Here is a 13,722-nt window from a genome sequence, read left to right on the forward strand (position 1 = left end):
CTGATTTTTTCTTGCTGCTGCTCATGTGCTTTCATTTTCTCACTTACAGCAAGTTCAGGCGAGGAAGTGTTCAATAAGAAACCCATGGCAGAAAAATATATATTTATATTTGGAAGTAAATATCGTAATAATCCTAATAATGTTGTAACGAATGCCCCTGAATAATTCAGTCACTAGTTGTTAGCAAGCATCAGTGTTTATTGAGATTGAAATAAGATTAAACCGAGACTAAAAATATTGTTATAGGAACACTTAGTGACTGCTTTGGGAAATAACGTTCGTCATAGACGTCACGGGATGACTTATTGTGAAGGAACATGTAGTCTGGCACTTTATCTTGATTTAAAAAAATAAATAAATAAATCACATAATAGTGACATTCGGAAGCAACAATAAAAATCGTGTGATCTGACCAGGGCTTTAATCGTTTAATTAAACAGTTTATAACACAGAATGTTAATATTGCAATCATAATTCTCCTATGATTCTCATAATATTAAAAATAATTCATTTTAATTTTTAATATTTCAGGTTCTTTAGTTTTTATTAACAAATATGGAATACTTGATTTTACAAGCTAATTTCCTATGTTTTTATTTGTATTTTTTATTTCTTTTACTTTTTATGCTGCGTGATGTCTCTTAAGGTGTAATATTTACCACATACCAAAATATTTATACTGTAATGTTGAATTACCTAAGTTTCCCTATACTATGTCAAACAATCATTTTTGTAGTGCAGTCTTTTGCTTTTCCATGTATTAATCCAAAATAAAGTCAAGGCAATGACAATTAGCTTATAGTTATTTTAACATTAGTGTACCCTCAAAAAATTCCAACAGTAAACCCAAGTGTGATGTATATTAACAGTGACCCCAAATATAAAGCTATTCACAGTTTTTTTAAAGGCGGTTGTAAACTAAAGCAGAAAATGTTTAATATACACACCACAAAAGGATACAGGGATTGTTGCTGTCAATGCTGCAGTTGTCCAGAATGAGAGCTATACCATCCATTTCTCTAACCTATAGGAAATCAAAACAAAAAAAAAGAGGGAAAACTGCCTTTAACAGAGACATCATGAGGCAGACTGGTCAGAAAACAATTACTTTCCATAGAGGAAAGTCCATGCGGTTGAGTTCTGGTTTGGCGCAGTCATATAGGTTTGCGCTGGTTTTCGTCACATGCAGTTTCTAACTACAGCGTACCATATCCTGAGTGCATATCGTAACCCAAGAGCTACAGCGGTTGCCATTTAACCACCTTGGATCATTACAAAAAACCTGAGAAAGAAAGAGAAAACACAAGCCGTAGAGCCCTGACAATTTTCTGATGCTAATGACTAGCATGGAGTTTGATTGAGAAAGTAGTGTTAGCAATAAAAAGAAGGAAAACCATATGCTTCGGCCACAGGATTAGTTTTGCTTGGCTATGCTCATATGTAGGAGATTATTGCAGAGGCAGCATTTGAAGGCATTGACAATCCCAATGTTAATTTGGCCCAAAATTAAACTGTGCCTCCACCTTCTTCTAGCAAACACTGGACAAATGTCCAAAATGGAGGTACCTTTGGTGGAATAAACTGATATTTAATGTAGCAATATGCAAGCAAAAGACATGCTTTTGTAGTAAAATAGTGAAAAGTCAGTGGATGTAAAAAAGGGAAGGTCTTGAGAAATGTAATTTGAATATTAATAACTTCTGTAGATATTTTAAACTTTAATTTAGATAATGTTATTAATAATATAATTTGTTTTTTTTTTAAATAGTGTTTATTTTAAAATTATGTAGCTTTAAATATGCATTGTAGTCATCATTTTTCTGTTAAATTACAAATTATAATTTTATTATCATATTAAATATTTGATGTGTCTGTTAACAGGTGCAGCTACGGTGTTTTGCATGAAAAGTTAGTAAATTATTAATAAACTGGTAATAATCAATCATTTACAAGTTTCCATAACAAATATGCTTGTAGGATATTTACACAATACACATTTTGCTTAAGCTATATATGCATTGAACAGTAAAAACATCAGTAGAAGTGTGGTTTTATTATCTAATGTCACCTTTAGTAATAATTTTTTTAGCCATTGTTTAAATTGGATTTTTCGTGTGTTTTGTGATTCTGTTATTTTATTAGTTGTTTTTTTTTGTAAAAATCATGTCTATATAGTTTTCATAAATTTTCATTTATTAATAAGCATGAGAAACGTTTTCTTCGCAACTTTGCAACATTTTCTTTGCTGATAAAAAAACAAGAAAATGTTTTAACTCTTAAAGGTGATTCACGCAGATCTTCCATTTGCATGCATGTTCACCTGCGCATAAGAGTAACAGCAGTAAAAACAAATGCTGAATCAAAACTTTTAAAGTACTGAATCAATATTGGAGTTACTTTTGCTGGAGGAAGGATGACACCATGGCTGAAGTATTTATTTTAGGCAGGTAATGTTATGTTTTAAAACTCTTTTAGTCAAGCAAAGCTTATGTAGATTTTGTTGGGCAAATGGGCTATATGCACTGAAGTGTTGCTCAGCCACTGAAACTTCCGGCGAAAGACTGATGTGACAATTTTCAATTTCACAAGTTACCTTTTACAGCATCGATTATGCAGTTAAGTTACCTTTTACAGCAATGATAATCAATTATTTGTATTCAGTTTAACAACAAAACATAAGTAAACAGTACTATTCCGCCTAGCCTAAAGTTGGTTTTATATTTACGACAACCTGTGATGCACTACCTATATTGTTTATAGGGATTGTTGCTATGTTGAATATTCGATCTGAAACAGCATGTAAGTATGGCTTAGTAATAAGTGTAATTCCTGCACCCTGCCGGCCAAACACTAAGCATACAGCAGTCACTTTAGGACAAAGCGTATGAGAGAGTGAGACCAGCGATCCTTGCATGCATGAAATATTGCACATTTATGCTACAAAACTGAAAACATGCTGGATATAATACAGTTGTTCGCTCAGAATAGTAGTATTATAAAGTACTATACAGTTTCTAACTGGGGAATGACATGATCTAGTGAGTCTCTGTCATCTTTAATGTGCGTGTTTGGGATTTTAGGAGGCATGGTTTTGGATGAAAGGGGAGGATTTCAAACATATTTTGCAAACAGGAGAGCATTTAGGCAGAACACCTTCTGCACCTTTAAGTAAAAAAAAGCTAGTTTAATGCATTTTTTGCATTTAGCAATGCTTTTATAAACAATATTTAACTTACTTTAACTTATACTTGCAAACAAAAAATTAATACAATAGCAGACCAAATGAACTGCAAAAACCTGCTTTGTTTGTACAACCTATAAAAAGCATTGATGGGGACTCAATCACAATCTTTTCGAGCAGAAAGTTAGTGTGCAGGCTGGGGGAGACCTGCTATTGTTGTTTGACCTTTAACCTCTCAGTTGTATGCCTTGACCCTATTTAAGAAGGCCAGTAGCAGGTTCTCCTCTGTGCTGATTGATGGATGCAAACCAGAAAGGATAAAATCCGTCCATTGGCTGATTACACAGGGATTTATTAACAAGAAAAAAACAGTGAGAAATGAAACAAAGTGGAAAAAGATTTAAGGATGAAATGAGATGATACAGGCATGAAATTCAGCTTGGTTCTTGAGTCTTTATGAAGTGGCGTTAATCCCCTAATTAGTTTTCAAGGAGGGAGCTTCCACAAACTAAAAGCCCAGGCCTGAGCGAGGCTCTAAACCACAGTATTGTTAATGTGTTTACCACGACTGGGTTGATCAGTACATTACTGGATTTGCTGGCTGCAAACTCTGTGGCGTTAGTTTCATTGCTCATTGCCAACACATTCCTCCACATTCCTACCAGTCGTAGAAATCACAGGAGGGGAAGTTTAAAAGATGATTTCCAAGATTTCTGCTAAATACTTCCTTCCCTTGGCAATAACTTTGACTATTTCAGGTTTTATTACCCATCAATCAACTCTGCTTTATTAATGTATTTGAAGGAAGGTGCAGTCATTATCATTGAAAGTTTGGGATTAAGATTTTTAATTTTGATTTCTTTAGTTTTAGTTGTTTAAAAGCTCAAGACCTCTTCTAAAGAACAAAGTAACCTATCTTTTTTATGTCTTGTTTAAGAATTGGCCTGTTTTACTTTACATAAGTACTGGGGTTTTAACGATTTTATGAAATCTCGAAATAAATATAGGACCTAATCTTTACATATTTTGCACATATATTTGTACACAATAGAGACACACACATTTGTTTTTACATAAAATACAAGTGATGACCAGCAAGAAAAATGTATCTTAATATAACCTAATAATGTATCCTAATATAATATTTCCCCTTTGTTAAAAATGACTGATGAAACTTTTATGTATGTTTTCTATTATAATACTACAATCAATAGATGTTTCATTTACTGTGATCATTTGGTTTCTCTATGTATTTTCTGCTTAGTAGAATAATCCAGATTTAGTGTGATAAATTCAAGTTTGTCTATTTTCCTCATCAAAATAACATGTTCCTCATAATTGGAGGGTTTAATATAAAACATCATTAAAATAGATAGCAAGCATTGTGCATATATTCCCTCAAGAATTCATCTTTGACTATTCTTGTATAAATGCATAACATATGATTATGTGCAATACAGTACCTTGTCTTGGTTGACAACATGTCCGTGACACAAGTTCCCAATCAGACGAATGAGATGGGCTTTGAAACTGAGGACCGGGTGGGTCTCGGCGCCCTCTGGCCTTGTCAAGGTGAAATTATGTGCTGCCGTGAACACATTTCTACTGTTTTTGCCCAGTAGGTGAATCTCTTTCAGGAGATCTGTGAGTAGACACAATGAAAATTAATAGTGAATTTAAAATAAATTGTGAAACAATTTAGAAAGACCAGATTATTTTCAGAAATATTACAATCTGTATGATTGTCAGGCAATGACGCTGCAGTACTCATAAACAAATCATGCCCTCACTGCGAGAGCATGTCCGTGGCCATGCTGAGGTCATGGCTAGCACAGCTAAATGTGCGAACTACCTCTGTGCTTGTCCGCATAGCGGTGAGTTTGCAGGGGGACCAGAGGCTTACAATGGGAGCTCAATTGCTAGCTAACCCTTGTGGTCCTCCCATTCCTCATCATTGCACCCTATCCAGGATTCAGACGATACTGCCAGTGCTTCCTCCAGAATCGTCGCTTGATTGTTTGATGACTCAGGTGAGTGAATGTCCCTCGTGGCATCGTAAGGTGAGCTCTTAATTTCTGATGATAGACCAGATCAGCTTCCACTGCATGCAGTGTCAGATCAGGAGTCAGACATGGTGGCTATGCTTTTCCAGGTGGCAACGGTTTCGCAGCCTCCAGACCAGCGGCCAGACCACTTAGATGGGTACTATGTGGGGGCCAGGATTGGGGTAAAACTCTCTCCGGCCCCCAACCCCCTTTCTACCCGAAAGTGTATGAGAAGCTTACTTAGGCTTGGAAGGCCCCCGTCTCTGCCAGAGCAGTAAGTCATTTACTAAGTCAGTAACTCCTTGCCCTTGATAAAAGATCAGCCAGGGCGTATGTGGCCATTCCCCAGATCGAGAGGGCGATAGAGGTCAATCTTTGCCCACCAGGCAGAATGAGCCCCGTCTCCCAACCAAAGCACGTAGGCTATTTGTGCCAGGCCACTTCCGTGTTACATGCGATGGCTACGTACCAGCGCTTCCAATCACAGGCGTTGACCGATTCTTGGCCTATCCTTCCCCATTGGTTATACATGACCTCAGGACAGCGACCGATTTTGCGTTAATCACAACCAAAACTGCAATTTGTGCCTTCAGGAGGGCAATGGCCACTATGGTGATTTTGCCATGACAACTGTGTTTTTTGGTGTGGAGCTGGATTTGGTTGGCATGAGAGCACGTCTCTCCTCCACAGGTTGAGGTGCGGTGTATAACGAACATGTGGCTGTGGGTCCATGGACTAGAGCAGATATGGGAACATTTTGGCAAGGACCTGGTTGACCAGTTAGCCACAACCAACACTACCCATTGCTAGTGGTTGTATTTCCTGAACAAGGGCTCCCTCGGCATGGATGCACTGGCCCTGGGACATGCGCAAATATGCATTCACCCAGTGAGCCTGCTTGCACAGACACTGTGCAAAGTCAGGGAGGACGAGGAGCAGGTCTTGATCATTGTGCCTCATTGGCCGAACAAGACGTGGTTTACAGACTTCACACTCCTTGCAATAGCCCCTCCTTGGCAGATTATTCTGAGGGAGGACCTTTTTTCTCAGGGATGGGGTACAATTTAGCACCAGCGTTCTGCTCTCTCAAACTTCCACGTGTGGTCCACAGATGCGACGCGGAAGACTTAGGTGACCTACTGGCTTCGGTGGTTAACACAATCATTTAGGCTAAAGCCTTCTTGCAGAGAAGTTTCCCGAACTTGCCTGATCAGTGTCGTGCTTTTCTTCCTTCAGGCTAAGATGGAGGACATACCGTCACCCTCCACACTGAAGGTTTACGTGGCAGCCATTTCCACTCACCATGAGCTGGTGAATGACCTGGTCATCCGGTTCCTCAGAGGCTCTAGAAGGCTTAACCCATCTCGTACTCTTTTTATATCATCTTGGGATCTTTCTGTAGTCCTTTCCGCACTTTATCTAAAATCTAAAGTCTTTACGATTTTGTCACGTAAGACAGCTCTGCTGACCGCGTTGGTGTCGTTCAAGAGAATCTAGGACTTGAAGACATTTTCGATCAACGAATAGTGTCCCAGACCCAACCCTCTCGCTGCTTTATTGTGTCCGCGCACCACACTCAGAGCAAAAAATTCTTCTGAGCAGTTCTTTGTTTAGAAGGTCAGCAAAAGGGAAGTGCCATATCTAAACAAAGGTTGGCCCGCTGGATAGTCAACGCCATCGCCCTTGCGTACCATACCCAAAGTCAGCCGTGTCAAGCTAGGGTGAGCACACACTTTACCAGGGGTGTTTTCACTGCTCGAAAACTCTGGCGTAGTGTTGACGGATCGCGTAACCGTAGCAAAACTTGTGCTTTTTAAAACTGAAGCGTTTTAGTGTAAACGGGTCCTAAGCAGAGGAGTTAGGTGCCGGCACATTATGATGTTGGCACGCCCACTTGTCATCCAGCGTTCTGAGGAACAGTGACAGCTATGTGCAGTTACATTTTTAAGTGACTCCATATGCATTACTAGCCGCTGGGAGCTGTAGGGATTTCTCCTCGCAAATGACTTCCCCTGCGGCATCTTCCACCGCTTCGCAGCTGATTCCCACTCCATCTGGGTGGCTGCATTGAGCCTGTATCGAAGGTGACATCCCTGTTTCAGTGCACCGCTAAGTCAAGTAAACTGGACTAAGGGCCGGTGGCACCGAAATCCTCCATCAAAGAGCAGTTTCCACTTCCTCTAGATGTCCAATTTCAGGCACTAAAGGTCAGGGACTTGTTATCTTCCTGCCTGCAGGAAAAAAAAAATTGTCAGTGGCCATGGGACCTATGGGAAAGCGGTTCCCAAGCTTGACTCTGTGAATGGTACTCGCTTGCCTTTCCATGGGACATGAGCTGCCCCACTGCTGGTATGTCAGTGGTTGCTCCTTTTATGTGTCAGCACATTTTTATTTATTGTTTTTGTCTAATCATATATTTCTTCCTATCACCCCAGTTGACTTCATTGTTTATCCAGCCTACTGCTGTGTCCTAGTTGTCTGTTTTACCTTTCACTGCTGCAACCAATCCAGTCACTGTTCCACCCTAATTGGTTCCTGCTCTACAACTCAGTACCAGTTTCAGCCAATTCCCTAATACCAGCTCTCCTTTAAAATCTTTTCATTCTAGCAGTTTGAGCATCTTTTGGTTAACTTTGTTTGCATTTGTGCTTTTTGCTTGGTATTTCTGATATCCATGTTTGGTTAGTTTGCTGAAGTTGTGTTCTAATTCTGATCTCCACTGTACAAATAAGATGAGAATAAGACAGAGTGAAAAGCATACTGGCATATCTCCCATGTTTAAGGTGTGACATCAGAGCTGGCCGGATGACAGGAGAGTCAGTAAAGAATGTAGATTATGTCTGTCGGCAGTGAGCTGTGACCTGTCAGCGGTGTCAGTTTCATACAGCGCCCCTCTGAAATGACTGCTTTGTGTTTTAAATGGGAAAGTGGGAAAAAGCTTATAGGGGTGTGTGGCAGATTATTCAGTTTAGTTAGTCATCTGCAAGACGAACAGTATGAGGGATAGTGAGATCAGCAACATGTTTTTAAGACAAGAGACTTTTGAAGGAGTAAGTATGCGGTTGGACCAAAACAAATATTTCTATCTCCAACTCATGGAAAAATCTTGATAATTTCCAAAGGTTTCTGTGTATTCACATTAAGAATGCATTAAGATTTTTATCTCCAACAAAAGCAAAAGGCAGTGCTTCACATTTACCGACTGTGGCGCTCAGAAGGTCAGGGTGATCCTGTAGTGACATAAACTCTTTTCGGTCAGAGGTCATCTCGCAAAGGATGTCTAAAAGCCAGATGATAACCAATGCTGCCTACAAATGCAAGACAAATAGCAGGCTTAGTGCAACTTCCATCAAAATGTACACTGCTGTTTAACAGTTTAGTAAGTGGTAAGTCTCTCAACAAGGCTGCATTCATTTGATCAGCTGTTTAGTATTGCAATATTTAATTTCAAATGTGATTTTTGTAGTTATGGCAAAACTAGTGATCTTTCAGAAATCAATTTATTATTATAATCAGATGCTCAATAAATGTATACCATGTAATTATCACATGCTTAAAACAGTTATGTTGCTTAACACTTATGCCTAATGTATCCGTTTGATACATTTGATACATTTTTAGAATTTATTTTGATGTATAGAATTAATCTGGAATCTGAAGGTAAAATGTAATCGCTTTTTTACTGATTTCCAACTTCTGAACGATAGTCAATACTATACATATTACAAATGTACATGTTGTAATATGTTAATTGATAAATGTAACATAGAAATCTACAGTAATGAATTTGTTAAAAAATTATATAAAAAATAGCTATCCATTTAAACAACAAATATCGATTGTAAACATATTCTGATAAAAACATCCACAATATTGCCTGTTTCTTAATATAAACTCAATATCTTTTAAGCAAAATTCATAATTACTATTTTTCTGTGAACTGGCTACAAATCCCACCAAATCAAAACTGCACTGATGAGAAAAAGGAAAGGAAAAATACAAATAAAAATTTGCACTTGTGTTTACACAGAATTTTTTAATGTAAACAAAATATTATTTAAAAAATGTGCTACCAATAAACCTAAATTAAATTAAATGTTTTCCAAAAGTAGTTTAACAGTATTCAGATATATTTCAGATATATAAATATTTATAGTCAATTAGAGAATGCTACTTTTATTCTGAAAAGCTTGGAATATACAAACATGCTAAGAAGTAATATGACATTTGCAGTTGAATCTGACCTGGTTATCAGATGCTTCAGAGCTCAGACTGAGAACAGTTCTGCCGTGATCAGTGAAGCAGGAAGCCAGAAATTGAGCAGCACTCAGAGGCATCAAACAGTCCTTCTGCTCTTCAACAACACCAAGCTGTGCTAATATCAGCTCCAGTAGTGTGAGTCTGTAAGAATACAATTACATACATAAAACAATCTACTTTAACACGAATTATGAAATATATGTATATAACAAAAGTGATGAAGAATAGGAGTGATGCTCAAGCTCTGTTTTAATCCCTGGTAGTGAGCTGTCTTGCTGTCTAAATAACAAATTACCTTTTTTTATGTAATTAGAAACATAATAGGCTTATGAACGTTTTTAATACACAATACAACATTTAAAAAGCACAAAAGTATTTTTTTAAACCAAGGCCACTTGTTCGAGTCTCGGCTCTGTTAGCGTTTCTGTGTGGAGTTTGCATGTTCTCCCTGCATTCGCGTGGGTTTCCTCTGGGTGCTCCGGTTCCCCCACAGTCCAAAGACATGCGGTACAGGTGAATTGGGTAGGCTAAATTGTCCGTAGTGTATAAGTGTGTGTGCGAATGTGTGTGTGGATGTTTACCATAGATGGGTTGTGGCTGGAAGGGCATCCGCTGCGTAAAAACTTGCTAGATAAGTTGGCGGTTCATTCCGCTGTGGCGACCCCGGATTAATAAAGGGACTAAGTCGACAAGAAAATGAATGAATGAATAAAGGGGCTATATGTACAAATTTCATGTTTTATTGCAAATGTAAGTCATACATTCTTTGTTAACAGACTTTTATGTTGTTAGCAAGGCTATACCTTTGTTTAATTTAAATAAATTAATTAAAATAGCTTCTGAGCACTCACTCACTTTCATTCTACTCATTCCCTGCTTTATCATGCGTCACAACAGCAGACTGAAACACCTGCTTGTGAGCACTGCAGGCCAAGTTAATAACATTCATTCATTTTCTTTTTGGCTTAGTCCCTTTATTAATCTGAGTCCGCCACAGTGGAATGAACCACCAACTTATCCAGCAACCCATCCCTCGGAAACATCCACACACACTCATTCACAGACATACACTATTGACAATTTAGCCTACCCAATTCACCTGTACCGCATGTCTTTGGACTTGTAGGGGACACCGGAGCACCCGGAGGAAACCCACGCATACATGGGGAGAACATGCAAACTCCACACAGAAACGCTAATGTTGTTTCTGATCATTTGCTGACCCAAGACTGTAATGATCCAATACAATCTGCTTAGCCTGTAGTTTATGGAAAATACTACATGCTGTTGTCCTTTTTTTATTAAAAAGCAGTAATAGCAACAAACTGTAATTAAATAATTAATATCATTAAAACAAATTACATTTTGGTTGTTATCAATAGGGCTCGTTCTGGTAAATATGCCAGTGAAAGTGTAAAAAATATTTTAAAAAGCTTCCTTTACGACACATTTTTGTCCTCTTTGGCGCTTTAACCCTTTATCCGGCAAAGAACGATAAATGGTAATTTCACTGACATTGTCCTAAAAGTTCAATAGTCTTGTAATACCCTCAGTATTTCAATGAGTGACAAATAAAGGGTTAAATTGATGCATAAATTTGAGTTTATACCTTTCCTCATTGGTCATCTCAGTGTACATCTTCCTAATGAGCTCTGTAGACTTGAGGAAATGCTGTGTGACAATAAAGACCCTGCAAAATAAGAAATATATAATTTAAAAAATCACAACAAATTAAGCCTAAATAGTAGTTTCTTTTGAGGACAACAATAATGATAATAAAGACCTAGTTTTAAATATAATGTCCACGTCAAAAATACAATATCAAAAACAACAAAAATTGTTAAATTTAGAACGATGTTGTTTTTTTTATAATACCACTGACAGAAAATCAGAATCCATGCAACCTACTCGAACATTTTAAGTGTTACTTCACCCAAAAAGGAACATTTCCTTATCATTTACTCACACTCAATCGGTTCAAAGCTTTCATGAATTTCAGTTTAATACAAAAGAAGTCATTCTTAGGAATAAAAATCAACCAATGACATCCACAAGGATGCCAAATGATCAAAAAATGAAGAAAACATTTCCTAACATTCTTTGTTCAACATTAGAAAGTAACTCAAATAAGTGGTGAAAGATGTACCGATAACAGAATTTTTGTGTGAACTAACGCTTAAAGGAACACTACACCATATTAAGCATCACCTACAGTGTACACAACTACTTGTCTACCCAGTTACTCCACACTTTCAACATAATTTCTTCATCTAACTGTTATATATTTCTCATCTACTAAAGCCTCATCTAAATCATTAAGAAATCTTGAAGTTATCCAAAATAACCAGCTCAACATCAGAAAGATCAGACCTTTCCTAACCTATCTTCTAGTCCTAGCTCTTGTAATTTAACAATTGGACTACCTCAATACTGGATGGACTCCCATCTTGCACCCTTAAACCTCTACAGATGATCCAGAATGTTGCAGCTCATCCAAGAGTGAGTGAGAGTAAGTGAGCACCCCCTTGTGGTACCACCACAGAGAAGCTGTAAATCACTTTCCAAAACCTTTTCATTCAATGTTCCTCGCTGGTGGAATGATCTTCCCATTCCCACACGGACTGCTGATTCACTGATTTCATTCAAAAGACAACTGAAAACCCATATAATCCACTGGAAAAAACTCTCCCTCCATAATCTAGCTTTTACTTCTCTGAGTACTAGCAGTTCCCTTGCATAAGTAGCACTTCCTATATGTATGTAAATATTGCAAGCATATATCATTGAATGGAATTAGACTATTAGAATCTTGCTCAAAAAATGACCAGAGCTTCAAAAATTTTCCTATTTTCTATACTCTCATTCCAGGTGTAATAAACAAGAAACTTTGCCATAGTATAGCCGCAGCAGGTGCAATGATATAACATTGATCTTAATCTACCATGTAACTACAGAAGGGTCAGGCTTTAAATATAAAATTTACAGAAACCTTTTAGTCATTTTTGAGCGAGATGCTAATGGTCTAATCCAATTCAATGATCTATGCTAAGCTAAGCTAAAAGAGCTTCTGCCAGACCCAAAGATCAACTGAATACATATAAAAATAAATAAACTTAACTGTTTTACTCTAAGGGAGTGGTAAAATTAGCCAATTTTCAAAAAAAAAAAAAAGTGGAGTGTTCCTTTAATGTGAAATTAAAAAAACGCATACTTGCAATAAACAAAATGTTATGGTGCATTGGTGCAGGTGCTACTATAGTTAGAATTCTTAGTGCGAAGATAAATTAATGTGCTTATTCAAATGTTTATTTTAATGAAAACAAATCAAACCACAATGCTTACGTCCAGTCTAGATCAGGCAAAGTCCTGCACAAGTCCATGATCTTCAGAGTCAGTTTAAGCCGTTGTGTATCTTCAACAAACTGCTCCGTCTTGTGTTCATCCAGACAAGTGTGGATCACCATACACGTATATGAAATGGATTTTTCATCAGGGAGCTGCAAAATGTCCCTTGAACAAAAAAATAAAATTTCACAAAACCACACCAATGCAGAAATTTACAAATCAGTTAAACATCACAAAGTGAAGAGCGAACAATCTTTTTCAAATGACATCATAAGAAATGCACCAGCAGCCGTTTGACCATAAATTCACTCACCAAAAGATATGTGGGAAACCAAACTCCCAGATGTCATCTTTGCAGAGCTGGTTTCCTACAGCAATGTTACCAAGAAACTGAATTCCACATCGAAGCGCTGCCAAAGGAGAGAGCAGTACATTGATTTATCTGCCTCCGTCTCAAGAAGAAGATTCTTCAGACGGAGCTCAAATGATTACAACTCACCGTCATAAATGTCATTTGAACCTCTGGATGAAATCTTGATGAGATTGGATAAAATCTCAAAAGATCGCTTGATAGAGCCTAGATCTCTGTAAAGATAAAATGTTTGTCTTCTGGTTTATAAAACCCACAGTCATATTCATATACAATAATGATTATGATGTTACAAAAATTTGTTCATAAGACTAGGACAACACGTCCAAACATTTGTGGATCTTGTATAAAGAAAACATCAAAAAAAGGATATTTGTGTAAAATAATAAAACATTTATTCTATATAGGGCAAAGAAAAAAAATTATAATTATGAATTATTTATAGACCTCTATTTTTTGACATAGATTTTTTTAGTTGTATTTTTTCTGATTTATTTGACAGGGACAATGCACATATGTAC

General features: G+C 37.3%; 1 protein-coding gene across 3 annotated transcripts in view; it reads right to left on the minus strand.

Annotated features, from left to right (window-relative positions):
• Positions 1-13,722, minus strand: part of atxn10 (ataxin 10) — a 39,041-nt gene that overhangs the window by 4,819 nt on the left and 20,500 nt on the right. For all 3 annotated transcript variants that reach the window (XM_087245552.1, XM_087245551.1, NM_001130612.1), the window contains exons 3-10: positions 13,331-13,416; positions 13,145-13,241; positions 12,829-12,996; positions 11,096-11,176; positions 9,471-9,627; positions 8,426-8,534; positions 4,645-4,823; positions 961-1,024 (exon numbers count right to left, since the gene is read on the minus strand). In XM_087245552.1, coding sequence (XP_087101678.1) covers positions 961-1,024; positions 4,645-4,823; positions 8,426-8,534; positions 9,471-9,627; positions 11,096-11,176; positions 12,829-12,950 — 712 coding nt within the window. In that variant the 5' untranslated portion in view covers positions 12,951-12,996; positions 13,145-13,241; positions 13,331-13,416. The remainder of the gene's footprint in view (positions 1-960; positions 1,025-4,644; positions 4,824-8,425; positions 8,535-9,470; positions 9,628-11,095; positions 11,177-12,828; positions 12,997-13,144; positions 13,242-13,330; positions 13,417-13,722) is intronic.

This window comes from Danio rerio, chromosome 4 (genome assembly GCF_052040795.2).
Source record: "Danio rerio strain M-AB ecotype USA chromosome 4, GRCz13ab, whole genome shotgun sequence".
NCBI lineage: Eukaryota > Metazoa > Chordata > Actinopteri > Cypriniformes > Danionidae > Danio > Danio rerio.